The 19147-nt window shown below is 42.9% G+C and overlaps 1 protein-coding gene across 2 annotated transcripts in view; it reads left to right on the top strand.

Moving 5' to 3' along the window:
* Tecpr2 (tectonin beta-propeller repeat containing 2) overlaps nt 1-19147 on the top strand; it is a 112120-nt gene that overhangs the window by 38112 nt on the left and 54861 nt on the right. For both annotated transcript variants that reach the window (XM_038335970.1, XM_038335972.1), the window contains exons 3-5: nt 7067-7195; nt 7873-8004; nt 15184-15341. In XM_038335970.1, coding sequence (XP_038191898.1) covers nt 7067-7195; nt 7873-8004; nt 15184-15341 — 419 coding nt within the window. The remainder of the gene's footprint in view (nt 1-7066; nt 7196-7872; nt 8005-15183; nt 15342-19147) is intronic.

Genomic DNA, 19147 nt, shown 5'->3' with positions numbered 1-19147 from the left:
GGGTCACTTCGACCTTGAAGGCGAGCCCCCAGCCCTTTTCCTGGCACAAAGCCTTGTGCCTTCATGATATCTTTACTCACTTGAGAATAATCATTGGTAATTATCAATTTTAATTGTTGTTGTACATCCCTTCCCCATAAATTTAAAGGGAGGTCTATGACAAAAGGCTGAAAAGTGCCTTGACTGTGTTCCATCCTCCAATGCAATTGCTTAGCACTCATATCTGGAGTATTTTGGTATCCTAGACCCTGTAAGGTTTGTGCAGCCGTCTGTAACGGCCACCTCTTCGGCCAATCCTGTTTACGCATCACACTTCTGTCCGCTCCGGTATCCAATAGGCCCGTAAAGAGCTTTCCTTCTACTTCTAGGGTACACATGGGGCGATCATCAAGTCCTATAGACAAGCATGCTAGCTCAACCCCAGAGGAGCCGAACCCTCGCTCGCCCCTCTCTTTCTCACAAGCAGGAAATTTTTCATGGTCTGATCGAAGAATTAACAATTGTGCGATACGATCTCCGGGTGCAATCGAAATGATGCCAAACGGAGAATGACACATTACCTTAATGATGCCTTTGTAGTCAGGGTCGATCTCTCCAGGTAGCACTAATAACCCTCTAAGAGTACTGGAGGATCTTCCTAAGACTAGTCCCACTGTTCCTTCCTCCAGAGGTCCTGACATATCTGTGTCTATAGCTTGAACACCCATACTCTGAGTCAGTACCAATCCGGTGGTGGCACGGAGGTCCAACCCTGCGGAGCCTGTGGTGGCCCTTCTGATGACTGGGGTGGTCTCATGTTTGGCTCCTGAATTGCCCCATAAATTCTCGGGCCCTGGGGTAGTGGGCCCTTCTGCCCGTTTTTTGACATGGCCGGTGTGGCATTGGGTATGGGCTGTCCATTGATATCCTTTACGGATCAACACTCATTCGCCCAGTGTTTTCCCTTTTTGCACCGCGGACATGTGCCAGGCTGTCTTTGGCTTTGGCTCTTTTGCTGTGTGCCTTGGGGGCAGTTTTTACGCACATGCCCTGGCTTCCTGCAGTTAAAACAGGAACCTGATCTCCCCTGCCCTCTAGATGCCGCTAGCATAGCGCCCGCTAGACCAGCATTAGTTAGAGGGCCGCCTATCTCTCGGCAGGCCTTGAGCCAAGCATCCAGCCCTTTATTTTTCCATGGCATGATGGCTCTCTTACATTCTTTAGTAGCCTGTTCAAACACTAGCTGTTGAACCAGAGGCATAGCTTCTTCCGCCTCACCGAAAACTTTTCCTGCAGCTTCCATCATGCGAGCCACAAACTCCGAAAAAGGTTCAGTAGGGCCTTGAATAATTTTAGTAAGGTTGCCCGTCACTTCACCTCTTTTTGGTATCATTTTCCATGCTCTTGTGTAAATTTCATTAATCTGTTGATATACCTCCACTGGATAAGCTGTCTGATTAGCTGTCCATCGTCCCTGCCCTAATAACATATCTGCATTCCAGGGAGCTCGATTTGGCATTTGTGCATTTACCCGAGCTTGAGTATGGGCGGCCTCTACCACGATAGATCTATAATCTAGATACTGACCTGTAGAGAGGCATGCTCTAGTGATCTCCCACCAATCCGTTGGTGTCATAGCTCTGGTGGTCAACCGAGTCAGCAATGTGCGAGTATACTGCGCATTAGCTCCATAAGTCTTTGCCGCTTCCACTAAATCTTTTAACTCTTTATAAGGGACTGGCTCATGATATCTTTGTTGATTTTGATCCTCAAAGACAGGAAATACCACCACTGAAGGTGGATAATGCACAGCTAACTGCGCAAGAGTGCCCCTGTCGATGAAATGGCAGTTACTCCTGGGCTGCACGTAAGGAGGGGGAAGCTCTCTAGTGGGCGCTTTTAGAACTGGCCCATATCTCTCCTCCTCATAACGTGCATCTTCCTCCTCTAAGCTCTCCTCCTCTGCCTCTGACAGCTCCTCTTCAGACAGCCGCAAGGCTGCGAATTCATCCAGCACCGGATACAAGGGAGGTGCTGAAGGTTTATTTATCTTAGGATCCTCCTTTTCTTTTATATCTTTCTTTTCCCCTTTTTTGTTCCTTATTACCGTGCACTTTTCTTCAGTATCCTCCTCTGTCTTTGAACCTGCTTCTGAAAGGCTGTCCTGGTGTCTCGCCAGCATCTTCCTTCCTTCTCTTAACTCCTCTACATTTTTTCCGTCTTTCAAGCAGGAGTGTACTAATCTCCAAAAAGGATAAGTTCCCTTCTTTAATTGCCCCTGTTCCTTTGCTGCCTCCAAATCTTTGCCTAGCTTTCTCCAGCAATGCAGATTTAGATCCCCAGACACTGCAAACCACGGCGCCGTGCGATCAATATCCCCGACAATCACCTTTATGGTGGATTTCGAGATTTTCAATCCTCTCTCCTGGAGTAACCGCTGTATGGGATCTACAAAATCGCATGCACCGGAGACAGACTGATCGTTGCCCATCTTTGCTCACTTTTCTACAAGGGGCTTACAAGAGGGCAGAAAAGTCGCATTATCTGCCACGGACTTACTTTCGTTTTAGATGTTGCAGCAGCGACACTCCTCTCCTGGTCTATGACAACGGATAAAAATGCAAAAGGCATAAACCACTACAGCAAAAACAACCACTGCTAATGCAAACCACAAAGGACTAATTCCTCCAAGAAGCATACCTGAGGATACTTACCGGCGCCGACCGCTTCGTGTGTAGAGTTCTGAATCCTCTTCGGCGCCCCCCCCCCCCTCCCCCGCGTGTGTCCGCTGAAGTTCCCGGGTTTCGGCACCAGCTGCGGCGAGCGAGCCCCAACCAGCGGGGAAAGATCACCACTGACACAGGATTCTTCTCTGATCACACTTTATTGAAGCGCTGCTTGGTTGAGGGAGAGCTGGAAGCAGGGGGCCCCTCCCCCCCCGAGCCGGGCTGGGTGGCGGCTTATATACAGGAGGACGGGGCGTGTCTACTGATCAGGCGATGAGGCAGAAAAGGATTGGTGGAAGCCTGTTGCTAGGTAGATGTGGCGCGAGAAGTTCGCGCCACATACTTGTTTACTTCAGCCCTCGGCGCCATCTTGTAATGGCGAAGTGTAGGTGTGGCCGCCACAATAAAGTATAGTACAGGTATACTGCACAATCCTACAGGACAAGCAGTCATAGAAAGATCAAATTGAATTCTAAAGAATATGCTAAATAAACAGAAAGGGATAATAAAGACCCCAGAAATAGATTTATAATGCTTTATTCACTTTGAATATTCTAAATTCTAATGAGAAAGGATGACACCTGTGGAAAGATTTTGGATAATAGAAAAAAACTACAGAATTAAATCAGCCTATATACTTTAAAATTGTGTTGACTTCAGAATGGAAACCAGGACATGTGTTACATTGGGGAAGGGGTTTTGCTTTTGTATCCACAGGAGTAAAAGGTCTGTGGATACCATCTAAATTGATAAAGGTTCAGTTTAAACAAGAGAGACTTCTTGATTAGAAGAGGTGATAGTTCATTAACCAGTTTGCCATTCAATCTAAAGTAACTTATACAACTAACAAGTGCTTCTCATTTGATCACATATAACTTGCCACAAGAGAACCTCCCTAAAGTTAGGGTTGGGGCAGGGTTTTGTTTTTGTCTTTTCAGGAGAATAAAGGTATCCAGTTAATGAATCCTAAGACCCGTGGATACATGAGACATTTGAAGAAAAAGGACAAATCATCCAGAAAAATAATGTCCCAAGAAAAAGAGTAAATTGGCCTATTGATGTATTACATTTTCAACAGGATAAAATTTCATAAATCTTCCCAAATGTTTGTTTCTGCTCTTCTCTACAGACATATAATGCAAATGTTCTTTTCGTAGTCCCAATACTGTTGAAAATTAAAGCTGGCTTTGGAGTTGGAGTATGTCTCTCTCCTTCTCTAAATCCAAGCATTCTTTTTGAAGTAAAGTCCCAAATCTCTGTCTCATGACAGAAGAGTGACCTGATATGGAACAAGAGAAAAATCAAAATTTTGGGACTATTCTATTGCCACTAATCTCTTAATCCTTTGGTTTTATTTTGACTCTTTAAAGCTTTTCTTAAGGTATAAATATTATCTCAAAATTTCCAAGATTGAATACACACACACACACACACATATATATTTTAAAATTTTTGTCATGATATTAGTGGTTGTATAGAGTACTAATTAATTCTAGAAGAAGGCCTCATCTAGTTTCCTGTACATGATTTTGGGTTTGAGTCTCTATTGAGTAACTAGGAATTAAGTTTTTGTACTCTGGATGTGTGTACATAACAAACTATGATCCTTTAACCTCTTTGAGATCTGCTGCATATCTCATTTAAAATATTTAAGTTTTCTGCAGTTCGCCAATACCACGCCTAGCAACAACTTTTGAAGTTTCCAAAAGGAGCATGGGGCCCCACAACGACGATTCCATGAGTTCTAGGAAAACACCACCTAAGGACTAGCTTTGGACTACAAACTGCTCAGGACAATTTCTATGTGGCTAGTGATCTAACTTAACAGACTACTCTACCCAGGACTTGAGACAAGCCCTACACTTTCCCATTACACAGATACTTGATAACCAATGATAGAGCTTCCTCTCCCAGGACTTGACAATTAACCCAGAATTTTCTTTTCAGGATCCTCTAAAGATGCCATTGCCCCCAGACAGCAGAAGTAAATTTGATAACATGACGCCCACATTCTCAAGAGTTGGGAATGGGTGGGTGATTTTTGGTCTTTCATTAGGTCATGGATATTTGTTATTGTTTGGGGGGATTAGTTAAAAGTTGTTATTGGTAATGGTTAGAAAAAATGCTAAACAAAGGAGTTTAGATTCAGGGTTCTTGTTTTGAAAAGAAAAACGGGATATAGATTTGATAGGATGGATAAGTAGATGATTGAGTCTACTCTGAAAAGAAAAAGGAGGGGATATAGAAATAGGATAAACAGGTAGATTATTTTTTAAATATTTATTTATTATGTATACAGTATTCTGTCTGTGTGTATGTCTGAAGGCCAGAAGAGGGCACCAGACCTCATTACAGATGGTTGTGAGCCACCATGTGGTTGCTGGGAATTGAACTCAGGACCTTTGGAAGAGCAGGCAATGCTCTTACCACTGAGCCATCTCTCCAGCCCCAAAAGGTAGATTATTGAATCTACTTTTAAACCAAAAAAGCAACTATTAGTTTTAAATATTTTGCATTGATACGGATTTTTGTAAATTGATACAAATTTAAGATTATTTTTGTTAGAACATACTGTATATACATTTCTAATCTTATTCAAGGTATTGTAACTACATAACTCACTTAGCAATGTAATATAAATTTCTAGTCCTTGAAAGTTATCATTACCAACTAATTGAGGTATAAAGGGATGCAAGTTAGTAGTTAGTCATTACAATCAAACTTATATTAGGTATGCTTTCAAAATAAAACCGATATATTTTAGATAGACAGGTTGTCTGCAAACACTTCAGAGATCTGCAGATTATGGCATTTAAGATGTTTTAATAACATGTTTCTTTTTTATTTTTGTATATATGACAATGAGACATGTCTACTCCTGGCAGCACCAGTCTACTTCAGAGAGGATGATGGGCATCAAAGAAACTCCATATGGAGTTTACTTTCTTTGTGGCAAAAGTAAGCCATTGGGCAAGAAAGTGCTTTTGCCTTGACTGCTGACAGTATGCTGTCCAAATTGAACAAGCAGGACACAAAAGAAAGTGATTGCCAAGCTTGCCAAGACAAGCAGGACAGCCCTTAACTTTATTCTGCTTAACAAAAAGTCTGTCAGATATGCTAGACCTGTAGGCTGAGGATGGATGCTCCAATATGGCAGAGGAACCTTGGGTGACTGTCCAGGCAGCCAGCTGTTTTTGTCATTTCTCACGTTTTTTGGAGAGATAATATTACCAGCTTACTCTGGTAATATTATTTCCTTCTCAGGTCAGATGGATTTGAAGACTTTAAAGTTACAGTTTTCTTTTTTACTGGATTGAGAACTAAAATTCACTAAAAAGGTGTAAAGTTTGTAAAGGTTGAGAAACATTAAAAGATAGTTTGGGTATTGCAAGTTAGAACAGAAAGTGAATTAGGTACAACCTTTTGAACTCATCAAGATAGGATAGATATGGAGTATTTTCTATGAATTTATCATTTGCTAATGGACTAGACGTTGTTAATGTACTTATTGCCTGTATATATTGTATATAGTTATTTTACTTTTTGTATATAGTTTTTCTTATATTAGTTATAACCTTTTTATTTTAGGCAAAAAGGGGGACAAATGCTTGCCTGAAGATCAGCAGGTGGAGTTAGCCACTAGTTAACCATAGAGGTCTGGAGGTCTGTACAGACAGACAGGAAGTGATATGGCTGGGCAGAAAGAGAAATATAAGGTGGGAGGAGACAGGAATTCAGCCCTTTTTCAACTAAGGAGTTAGCAAAATAAGAGTTGGCTGTTTCTTGTTCCTTTGTCTCTTATCTTTCTGCATTTACTCCAATAATCTGGCTCTGGGTTTTTATTATTAAGACCAATTAGAACACTTGCAACATTTTGTGGGGTTTTTTTGTTGTTGTTGTTGTTTGCTTGCTTGCTTTGATTTTTCAGATGGGGTTTCTCTGCATAGCCCTGACTGTCCTAGAACTCTCTCTGTATACCAGCTTGGCCTTGAACTCAGAGATCTGTTGGCCTCTTACCTCCCTAGTGCTGGAATTAAAAGCTATTGGGGCTTATTACTTAGTAGGTGTAAAGTTCCCACTTCACAACGTGAAAATAATTCTGGAAATGGATGATGACTATGCATTATGGATATACTGTACCAAAATTATACAAAATCATAATTTGGGGTTCTGTTAATAATAACAATAACAGTAAGGCAGGGAGCCTAGATTCATTTGTTTTCTGACTTGTGCACATTTCCAGCTAGGAATTTATATGCTGCAGCCCAGGGATCTAGCTTCATGTTTCCGGTTTTACATCTAGTTTTCTTTTTCTCATCTACGTGCCTCTGATGATTTGTTTTTGGCATGTCCTCCTTCAGGGAAAGACAGAGTCTATCACTGTGGTGAAGCTGCTGAGCTGCTTTGATGACCTTGTGGCAGCAGGCACCGCCTCTGGGAGGGTTGCCGTTTTCCAGCTTGTGTCTTCCTTGCCGGGGAGGAACAAGCAGGTGAGTGCTCAGGTTCTAGCACTGCTTTCCTTCTTGGCAGGGTCCTCATGCATCTTTAAGATGAGAAATCCTCAGAGCTGGGTGTGGTGGGCACACCTTTGATCCTTGCACTCCCAAGGCAGAGACAGGTGGGTCCCTCTGAGAGACCACCTGGTCTACATAGTCAGAAAGGTGTGGTGGTACTTACCTGCCTAGAAATCACGTGATTCAGCATAACATTGTGCTACTTATAACTAGGTGATGTCTTTGTCCCTGCATGGGGTGTTGATCATAAAGCACAAATCAGTGCTCTTCTTTTTACTTAATTCCCTGTGTGCTCTCTGTGAGGTTTTTTAAAAAATTGTATTTGTGTGTGTATATATGTGTGTGTATGTGTGTGTGCACGCACACACACACAATGTACTACAGTTTATGTATAGAGGTCATAGAACATCTTGGAGGAGTTAGTTCTCTTTTTCTACCACATGAGTTCCAGAGATCAAAATCACATCCCCAGGCTTGACCACAATTACTGTTATCCAATGAGCCGTCTTGTTGGCCCATCTCAGTTTAGAATATGAATAGACATAGGGAGCATGGTGCACAGTTCTGTGTGGGAAGCCAGCTCCTCCCAGAGTCGGAGTGACATTCCCGTAACTGCAGTCGCTCACCTCTCCTTTCCTTGTTGTCACCTATAGCTTCGGAGATTTGATGTCACTGGTGTTCACAAAACCAGCATTACAGCTCTGGCTTGGAGCCCCAATGGGATGAAGCTGTTCTCCGGAGATGACAAGGGGAAGATCGTCTACTCCTCTCTCGATCTAGACCAGGTGAGGTGATTTTCAGAGATCTGTAGCATATTGCAGTCTTGCTTCCTTCCTTCCTTTCCAGCGGCTCGTGCTCTCCACCACTGTGCCCTGCGCTGCCAAGTGTTACTTACAGAGTTTTCTCTCAGACAGCTTCAGTGTTTTATAAACTTCTGCACTGACTAATGAGGTGGCCTGCAAAACCAACAGTAAAAATTGTACCTGAGCAGACGTGATGCTCTGTAATTTCAGCACCTGAGAGCTGAAGTAGGGGGTCTTCTTGAGGTTAAGGCCAGCCTGGGCTGCAGAGGAAATGCCACGCCAGCTAGAGTTGAATAGTAAAAGTTTCTCCGAATGAACAAAGGAACAAGTTGTACATGTTTCTAGTCATGTCTGTGGACGGAGGGTAGTGATCCAGTGAACGGAGAACTTACCTCCAGCCAACACAGAAGACCTGTGGGAGAGGTGGTGGAGGAGAGAGTTGGCAGTAGCATCGTGTTCTTCCTCCATCACATGTCACTTTAGATGCCCATCATAGCACCTGGACTGTCCATCATTTAAACTTTTTTTTTTTCACTTTTATTTATTTTGTGTGTGGGGCTTGTGACCTTACACACTTTCCACAGTGTTTGTGTGGAGTCAGAGCACAACTTGCAGGAGTCATCTCTCCTTCCACCATATGGGTCCTAGGGATCAAACTCAGGTCATCAGACTAGACAGCAAAGCACCTTTACCCACTGGGCCATCTTGGCAGCCCCTCAGTATGTTCTTATTTCCAGGATTCAATCCAGGGGCACAAGCACAGACCTGGAAGACTCAGTTCAAATAGGTTCTGCTCCAAAGCCCGCGGCTTTCCTGCTGCAGATCAGGCTTTATGATGCCCGTATTTTGTCTGGCCATGTGCCTGCCAGATGGACTAAACATTTGATGGACTACCCGTTTTTCCTCTTCATTCCCTATGTTAGATTCTAAGAACTTAGTGGAGTTTGTTTGTTTTATTTTTTTGTTATGTTTTGAGATAGCCACTATGCCTAGCAGAACTGACTGATTTATTAGCCCTCTAATGTAAGACTGAACTATTACAAATACTCCATAGTAGTAGTTTCTAAACTTTCTGGCCTCAAACCTTTTGTACTCTTAGAAAGATAACCCCAAAAGTTTTTGTTTTGTATGAATTATATCTATAAAATATACCCTGGAAATTAAAGCTCAGGCTGGGCGGTGGTGGTGCATGCCTTTAATCCTAGCACCCAGGAGGTAGAGGCAAGTGGATCTCTGTGAGTTTGAGGCCAGCCTGGTATACAGAGCTACCAGGACAGCCAAGGCTATTCAGAGAAATCTTGTCTTGAAAAAAACCAAACCAAAACAAATAAAAAATTACGTGGAATTTTCCTTCCCTTCCCTTCCCTTCCCTTCCCATTCCTTCCTTTCCTTCTTTCCCTTTTTTCCTTCCCCTCCCTTCCCTCCCTCTCACCCCCTCACTCACTCACTCTCTCTTTTTTCTTGTATGTGGCCTAATGAGTTTAATTAGGGCTGCTTCCATAAACATGAATATTAGAGCTTATTTACAATAGCATGGACAATGTACTAGTGACTGCACCACTGAAGGAAATCTCTCTCTCCCCAAGCAATCATTGACTGCCAGTAGTTCCTTATGGGGAAGTAGGGTCTTGTGATTCCCTCCCCTGTCCGTTTTTTAAGGTTGATGAGCCCAATCTTACACTGGTCTTGTGTAGATAGTTGAAGCTACTATGAGTTCATGACCGTATTATGCCCAGAAAATAACATTTCACAATACTCTTCCCTGTCTTGAGGTGCCCATATCCTTTCTGTCCCCATCTTCTGAGATGTTCCTTGAGCCTTGGAGGGGATAATATAAATGTCCTATTTAGGGCTTGGCATTCAATACTCATGTGTTCTCAGCACTTTGATCAGTTTTGAATTTTTTAAAAATATTTGTTTGTTTATTATGTATACAATATTCTGTCTGCGTGTATGCCTACAGGCCAGAAGAGGGCACCAGACCTTATTACAGATGGCTGTGAGCCACCATGTGGTTGCTGGGAATTGAACTCAGGACTTTTGGAAGACGAAGCAATGCTCTTAACCACTGAGCCATCTCTCCAGCCCCCCAGTTTTGAATTTTTGCAGTTAACTTCTACCCACTGGTGGGGGAGCGGGAGGCTTCTTTGACTAACACTAAGAGAAGCACTAATCTAAGGGCATAAACACAAATATTTAGAAGGTAGTTTAACCCAGCGGTGGTGATGTATGCCTTTAATCCCAGCACTTGGGAGGCAGAGGCAGGCAGATCTTTGTGAGTTCGAAGCCAGCCTGGTCTACAAGAGTTAGTTCCAGGACAGGCCCCAAAGCTGCAGAGAAACCCTGTCTCAAAAAAAAAAAAAAAAAAAAAAAGAAAGAAAGAAAGAAAAAAGTTTGTTTTATTGGTATGACATGTCCATTTAGCAAAAGTACAATAATAACTTCCCTGCCAGTGCCTATGACCTTTCCACCTATGGCCTTTTGACCAGATTTTGAATAGCAGGCATGAATTCTTTCCCGTGATGTGGGCTTAGACCTAAGCAGAAACTGGTTGGTTACCCCTGTAATAATCACACCACTGTTGCACTAATACATACCATGCCTGACAGGTAGGTAGTATGGCACACAGGTCCAAAACTGGGTAGGACTGATGACTTTTTTCTCTTGAAACCTGGATTGCACCACCTTTTGGCACTCTGAAAACTAGGTGGCAAGGAGTAAGCTTCCAGCTCAGCTCTTGATTTTTTTATGCCTGGCAACCTAAGCATGTAGTGTCTTCAGCAATAGGGACTATCATCTAGTTTTAGTGGGCAGCCAAAAGCACTGGTAGGGTTGGAGAGATGCTGTCTTAATCAGTGTTCTATTGCTCTGAAGAGACACCATGATCAGGCAACTCTTATAAAAGAAAGCATTTAATTGGGGGTTTGCTTATAGTTTCAGAGGTTAGTCCATTATCATGATGGTGGGAAGAAGACAGGCATGGATGGCACTGGTGCAGTAGCTGACAGCTTTCTACCCTAATCTGTAGGCAGTAGGAAAAGGGAGGGAGGAAGACTGAGCTTGGCATGGGTTTTTGAAACCTTAAAGCCCACTGCAATGACACATTTCCTCCAGCAATGCCACACCTATATGATGAGCCTATGTGGGCCATTCTTATTCAAACCACCACAGATATCTTAGAGATTAAGAGTGCTGGGTGCTCTACCAAAGGAGCTGGGTTCTATTCCCAGCACTCACAGTGGTAGTTCACAGTTCTCTGTAACTCAGTCCCAGGGGATCCAGCACCCTCTATGGCCTCTGGGAACTAGGCACCCAAGTGGTGCACAGACCTGCATCCAGGCAAAGCACTCATACGCATAAAATAAAAAGTAATGGCAGTAGCATATATTGTTTCCAAGGCTTCTGAAGACCGCTTCAGACCACTCAGAGAGAGGAGCCTGCACTGTGACCTCAAGGAGCAGCTCTATCATGTGGGGTTTCTTTAAAAACTGATGGCAGTGTGGAATCTGAAACCCTTGGTGGGTTTTTTCTACCTTGTTACATTAAAACTTGTTAGTTTATCTTCTACTTTGAGTAGATCTTTTACCCTTGCATAATTTTCAGTATCATGTATCAGTCACTTAGTAGAATAGGAATCTCAGAGGCTGCTGATCTTCCAGATGTTGACACATGTATTATATAATATCAGAAGGTGGGGGCTGGCGAGATGACTCAGCAGTTGAGAGCAGCACTGGGTGCTCTTCCAGGGGACCTGGGTTCAGTTTCCAGCACCCACATGGGGGCTCACAACTGTCCAACTCTAATCCTATGTAATCTGATACCTTCTTCTGGCTGTTGGGACACCAAGCATACACTTAGTGCATAGGCGTTCGTGCAGACAGAACACCTATATTTCATAAAATAAGTAAATAAATAGTTTTTAAAAAGAAAGAAAAGTGCCATTATTAATATCTCCATCATTCTAGTCAAAAAATTCTTCAGCTTTTAGAATCTTGTCTAATTTATAGAGATACAAATTTTCTAGATTCTCATCTTCAGTTGAAGGTAACAAATACTGAACCAACAGGCTCTCATTGTTTACATAGATAATGTTTGCCAATACCTCATCATTCCCTGTAATTACAGTGTTTCAAGTAAAAATGGTGTGTAAAAACAGTATCTCATTTGAATTACACTCTTCCTATGGCAGAGATTTGTCCCCTCCCTCCCTCCCTCCCTCCCTCCCTCCCTCCCTCCCTCCCTCCCTTCCTTCCTTTCTTCCTTCCTTCCTTCTCTCCCTCCCTCCCTCCCTCCTTCCTTCCCTCTTTCCTTCCTTTCTTTTCTTTCTCTCTATTTATTTATTTTGGTTTTTCAAAACAAGGTTTCTCTGTGTAGTCCTGGCTATTGTGGAACTTTCTCTTAGATCAGGCTGGCTTCGAACTCAGAGTTCCTCTCTGCCTTTGTCTCCTGAGTGCTTGGACTAAAGGCATGATGTGTCACCACCAGCTACAGGTTTGTCATTTTTTTTTCCCTTGAGACCCATTGTGCATCATTTTGCAGAAGGTCTGTGTGTGCACATCCAATTTGTTGATATCCAGTGCAAAAGCACCATTCCTTAGGGGTAAAATTACCATTTTTCTTTATCAAGATGTTCTTCATTGGAACTCATATTTTTAGTGTGAGTATGTGGTGGTAAATGGTGACCTTTGTAGTTTGGTGCAATGGTCCTGGTTCATACTGAGGTTCCAATTGGCTCCATACACAGTGATTCCTGTGCTTTCAGTGAAAGCACTTAGAGGGCGTTTTGTTGGGCATGCACATCCATTTAGCAAAGTGGCAGTAGTGATGGAAAGGGCATGCGAATGGAAGGATGATGTTAATACCAAAGATGTGAGGAGAAAGACCACCAACCTAAATCATTGTGGCCAAATTAATTAAAGCAAGTGTTTTTAATTTGTGTACATAGGCTGTCTCCCTCTAAAGGTGGGGTTCAAGAGATCAGTGTTGAACATGGGCAAGATAAGGGTTTTTATAGCACCAAGGTAGGGGGTTTCCAAATGGGCAATTTGGCACGCAGATAGGCAGAGTTACAGGAGCCGCATAGCATGGTTACCATTCCTGGAATAGGCAGTATGGAACCATTTGTCATTAAGGTTGCAGGTGAGGCATAGCCCAATCCTTGAGAAACATATTTAATCATAAACGTGAATGGACCTAGTTTATCTTTACTATTAGATGACTTTTAAGCCTAAGATGAAGACAGACTGGTTAATCAGTGACTCAGAGGTTAGGAGCACAGGGTGCTTTACCAAAAGACCTAGGTTCGATTCCCAGCAGTCACATGGTAGCTCATAACCATTTGTAACTCTAGTTCCAGGGGATCTGACACCCTCTTCAGGCCTCCTAATGTATGATTTACAGATATACATCAGGAAAAACACCCATATACATAAAATTTTAAAAACTTTTAAGATAAAAGACGTATAAAAACATCTCAGTATTTTGTAAAATGTTTTTGTCCTGGCATATGCTATGAGAGAGTCTGAGTCTTAGGGACCTAGGGTTATGCAGACCCCACATAGAACAGCTGCTCTGTGGGAACATCTCTTGTCAAGGTTATCAAGTGTTCAGTCGGTAGAGCATGGGACTCTTAATCCCAGGGTCGTGGGTTCAAGCCCCACGTTGGGTGCCACTCTGTTGTATTGTGGAGCAATGGGCTCCTGGCCGCTTGGCTAGCTTATGCCTGAAATAATCACACAGAGATCTGTATTAATTAAATTGCTGCCTGGCCCATTATCTCCAGCCCCTTATTGACTAACTCTCACATATTGATCTCACCCATTTTTAATAATCTGTATTGCCACTTGACTGTGGCTTACCGGCATGAGCCTAACCAGTGCCCGTCTCGGAGAGGAGAGCCATGGCATCTGCCACACTATCTTTTTCTTCCCAGCATTCTGTTCTGTCTACTCTACTCACCTAAGGGCTGGCCTATCAAAAGGCCAAGGCAGCTTCTTTATTTAACCAATAAAAGTAACACATAGACAAAAGACCCTCTATACCAACTTGTGGCTCATCCTCTCTTCTTTGTGAGTTGTTTGCCGATGGAGCCCAGAGAAGGACACTGAGGGGAAGAGTGGCAGAAACAGGCTTTTTGATACTGGGTCTTCATATATAGCCCAGGCTGACTTTGAACTCACCATAAAGCCTGTCTCAGCCTCCTGAATGCTGGGATTAGAAGCATGTGCCACTGTACTTGGATTAAAACTCGATTTCTGATACATGAATGTGTTTTGTATTAGCAGTAAAATACCTTTAGAAAGTCACTATGTGTCTAGTAAATGCTATAATCACATATTTAATACATTGTATGAGTAAGGAGGGGTGTGGAGAATTCAAATTCATATGTCAAGGTCAGAGGACGACTTTCAAGAGTCAGTTTTTCTACTTCAATAATGGGTTCCTAGGGTTTGAACTCCGGTTATCAGGCTTGTGTGACAAACCCAGTTTGTCTGCTGAGCCGTCCCATCAGCCCTTCAGTTTCTTTCTAACATCTTTTCTGTGACCCTTCCAGTTGAAGGATAGTGCCTGTAGGGTTGCTTCAGGCTCCTTGTGGAGAGACTGAGAACAGGTCACGGTCACAGCTTTCATACAAAGTCATACTCTCCTATGTTAGAAGATACTTAGTATATGCGGTATGGCCTATTTCTATGGATTCTTCTTTGAATTATTTATGAGAAAACTATTAGAGAAATGTGTAGGTTTTTAATATTTCTTTTCAACCCTGGTATACTACAAGATAGGTGTTAGTATTACTGTTTTCTTGTTAGTAAGGAATCTTCCAAATGTCATAGCAGTAGGTTAACAATGAATCTGGAGAAAATTAAAATATACCTTTTGGGTTTTTTTGTTTTGTTTTATTTTGTTTTGTTTTGTTTTGTTTTGTTGAGATAGGGTCTCATATTGCTCAGGCTTACTTCAGACTCACCATATGGTCAAGAATGACTTTGAACTCTTGATCTTCTTGCCTCTGTCCCCCAAGTGTGGAGATTATAGCTATACACACCATGCTCAGCATCACAGAATACTTTTGAGTTCAATACAGTTAGCAAGAAGTATCTGCGTAAGCACTGTGAGGGAGGCTGGGCAGTTTTGACCCACCATGGCCTGGCTCTCTTGCAGGGTATCTGCAACTCACACCTTGTGTTGGAGGAGCCGTCTTCCATTGTGCAGCTGGATTACAGCCAGAAAGTGCTGCTCGTGTCCACCTTGCAGAGGAGCCTGCTCTTTTACACCGAGGAAAAGGCTGTCAAGCAGATTGGATCCCAGCCAAGGAAGAGGTAAGCTTCAGGCATATCCATGTGGTTCTCAGTACTGGCCCTTAAGTTCTCCTAGGTTTCCTGGTAGCCAGATGTGAGACCACAATCACACCAGCTGGGATTCCTGGTAGCTTCTGCCTGCCAAAAGTGCTACATGGAACCTGATGGGAACAGGGAATCTTCTAGTTGAGGAGATTTAGGGGCCTGGGAGCATAGCCACTGCAACCCAGGACTGAGTCTGAGGAGCCTAGGAGACAGTGTTGTGTGTCCACTCCAGGTGTGGTTTCTCTTTGTAGTCCTCTCTTGTGCATACTAGCAGATTGGGCAGATGAGACTGGGTAGCCTAGCAGATGTGGGCCTCTCCCATCATGGAGACCAAAAGACAAACTCATGACTAACTGATGGTCTTGCCAGTGGCTATGGAGTACAGTTCAGAGTACTATAGAAATTTAAGCTGGGGCAGAGTGGCAGTGGTACGTGTCTTTAATCCCAGCTCTTGGGAGGCAGAGGGAGGCAGATCTTTGAGTTTTAGGCCAGCCTGGTCTAGAATAAGTTCTAGAACAGTCAGGACTATGCAAGAGAAACCTTGTCTCGAAAAACAAACAAATTTAAGCAGGCTTCCACTCAGCCTGGGGTCAGAGAACAGTTTTCTGCAGGTGTGAGGACTACGTGCCAAGTAGGAGAGGCTAAGAAGGGGATGGTTCTGGGCTGAAAGAACGTGTCTGTTCTTTGAGAACTACCAGAGGAAGGAAAACAAAGAGAAGGCTGAGGACCTAGGACTGCCCGCAGAAGGAGCATATGCATCCTTCATATCACTGTCCTGAAAGGAAGACAAAGACAAGATCTCGTAGCCCTCTGTAGCCACTTTGTGTGGAGGTAGAGGGTAAGGAGGTGAAGGACCTTACCTGGGAAGGAGGGCCAGGAAGGAGCCAAGTGTGTGTTGGGAGGTTGCTGTTAAATAGTTTTGGGAGTTAGAGGGTTCCCATCTTGTACCCTCCTTTCAGTAAAGGGATATTGTTTCCTGCATAGGTTTGGGATGGGATGGCAGTGGACTGGGGAATGTCAATAGGATTTGAGACAGACTGGAGAGTAAGGAGACTGGCAGGCCTTGGGAGGGCCTCCCCGGGGCTGGTGGTGCCATTGGTGACAAGCGTGAAGGGAGTGGAGAGTGAGGTCAGACAGTCTGGTGCAGCCATGATCTGTCATGTGCCTTCTGTTTTGTAGCAACACTAGGTTTATTCTCTTCTCTGCCCGGCAGCCTTCCTATTGGAAGATTCTCTCACACCCACTCTTTAGCTCCTGTGTTCTTTTCTCAATACCTTCTTAATGCTATCAATAGTCTGGCCTCTTTATAATAGGGATCTTCCTGCTGGCCCTGGAAACCTCTGAGATTATGCAGCCTGGTTCTGCAGAACTGAGTTCTGACTTTATCTCTGTGGATATCCCCTTCTGCTTGATGCCAAGTCCTAGCTCATTGGAAGAATTGAGGACTGTAAAGAAAGGCCTGGCTTCCTTATCTTGTACTTGGAAAGTTTCTATGCCTGTCATAAGTATGGTATGATAGGATCTCTTGGCAACTGGTCCTTTCCAGCTAAATACCTTCTGTCAGCTCCCTCACAGAACCTCCCTGAACACACAGACATCCTCAAAGCCAGCTCTCCTTAGGACCCCTATTCATGATGCCCACTTTTCCTCCTATACAAATGCCTGCTGTCCTGTGGGGTGAGCCCTGGTGAAGAGCTCATCTTCATCGCTCACACACATACCCTCTAGCATCACATAGTTTTGTAGAAGGTTTCTGCTCACTGAGTACATGTTAACACACATGCTCTGATTACATACGGTGAACAAAACAGAAGTGACAAGAGAGTAAAGAAGTCTCATAAATAGAAAAAAAAACAGACTTAAAAATTGGATCCCCAAACAGATGATTTGACAGGTAAGAAGCAGCAGCACTGGGTTGCCTAACTAGTATTCCTTTGGGCTCTTTTGTTTAGGGGGCCTCACCAGAACAAACTCACTAAAAGCAAGAATCAGACACAGTCCTATGACATAGTTGTCTATAAAAACTCTGTGGACTCAAAACAGTTGATTAGTCTAATGATCTTTGTTCTAAGCTGAATCTGACATATGATATCCTCCCTGGATCCTTTCCACAGGGATTTAATTACTGAGCTTCCAGTGGTGCCTAGGGAGACATACAGAGGAGACTCCCCACCCCCAGATAACTATCCCCCTAGGGGTGATGGGGAGTGAAAGGAGATGGGCTGTGAATGGACGGACAAGGTGGCTTCTCAGGCAGGAGGCTGAGGATGTTGCAGGCTTGGTTTGAGCTGTACTTTAGCTTTTTCATTCAGTCTCCACTCGTTCCTGTGTATGGACGTTATGCTTCCTACAGACTAGCACAGGGAGATCTCAAAAGGTTAATAACTGTACACTCAAGCCAGTGCCCTTTTTACTGTCTAGATCCAAGAAAGAACTGTTTAGAAAAAGAATCAGCAAGGCTTAGAGTTGAGCTAAAGCTCTTCAATTTGAACTCTGGTAGAAACCTGAGCATTGATAGAGATATAAAAATAATAATAATTCAAATACCAGAAGGGCAACACAGTGTCAGAGTACTTACCTCGCATGGATGAGGCCCTGAGTTCAATCTCCAGCCATATGTGAAAAAAAAAGAAAATGAACAAAATGTCTTAGATGGGCTCAGTGGTACACACCTATAGTCCCAGTTTTTGGGAAGTGGAGACAAGAGGATTAGAAGTTTAAGGTCATCCTGGGTTATATAGCAATCATTATAGACTAGCAAGTTCCATGCTAGCATTGGCTTCTTGAGATCCTGTTTCAAAACCAACAAATTAACAACAGCAACAATCCAGTAATAAGATTGAATAAATTATTTATTTTTAAAGATTTTATTTACAGTTGGGCATAATAGTGCACATCTTTAATCCTAGCACTCTGTGAGTTTCAGAACAGCAGGGCTCTTACACAAAGAAACCCTTTCTAGGGGGCAGAGAGAGAGAGAGAGAGAGAGAGAGAGAGAGAGAGAGAGAGAGAGAGAGAGAGAGAGAGAGAGAGAGAGAGTTTTATTGGAAGTTTTATTTAGTTGTTTTTAGTTAGGCATGTGTGTTAATGTGAGTACAGATATCTGAGGAGGCCAAAGAGGGCATTGTTCCCCTGGTTATAGGTTGTAAGCTGCCTTGGTGTGGGTACTAGGCATTGAATTCAGCTCCACTATGAGAACAGCAAGTGTTCTTAACCACTGAAACATCTCTCTAGCCCCAGAATAAATTATTTTTAAAAAATGCTTCACATGTAACTGAGTAGTAGAATGCTTGCCTACCATGTTCAATTCGCAGTACCATAAAAACTAAGTAAGTATTAGATTTATAGATATGCATACTTTCCCAAACCCATGCATATTCCAGTATCCCAGGGAAACATTTTGTAGCAATATTTATGTACTTTTAAAAAAATAATATAAAGTCAGGTGTAGTGGCTATAGAATCGGAAAGTGAGACAGTAGAATTTTGAGTTTGAGGTCACTCTGAGATATAAAATGAGATCTTATCTCAAAGAAGGGATAATTTTAAAAAATTGAATAAATTGCGAAAAAACTATTCAGCAGTCAAAATTAATAAGCACTGTTGTTTCCTTTTTTAAAATCAAAGATTAAATCTTAGAAGCAATGGTAAGTCTTAAAGACAAGTTAGTTAAAATTATCAAGTAGTGGGGTGTGTATGTGCACTCTGTATTTATGTATGTGTAGAACTGAGAGCCCTTCAACAGTTAAGAGCACATAGTTGTTCTTACTGAGGGTAAGAGTT

Source organism: Arvicola amphibius, chromosome 7 (assembly GCF_903992535.2).
Source record: "Arvicola amphibius chromosome 7, mArvAmp1.2, whole genome shotgun sequence".
Lineage (NCBI taxonomy): Eukaryota > Metazoa > Chordata > Mammalia > Rodentia > Cricetidae > Arvicola > Arvicola amphibius.
This window is presented reverse-complemented; position numbering and strand designations above follow the sequence as displayed.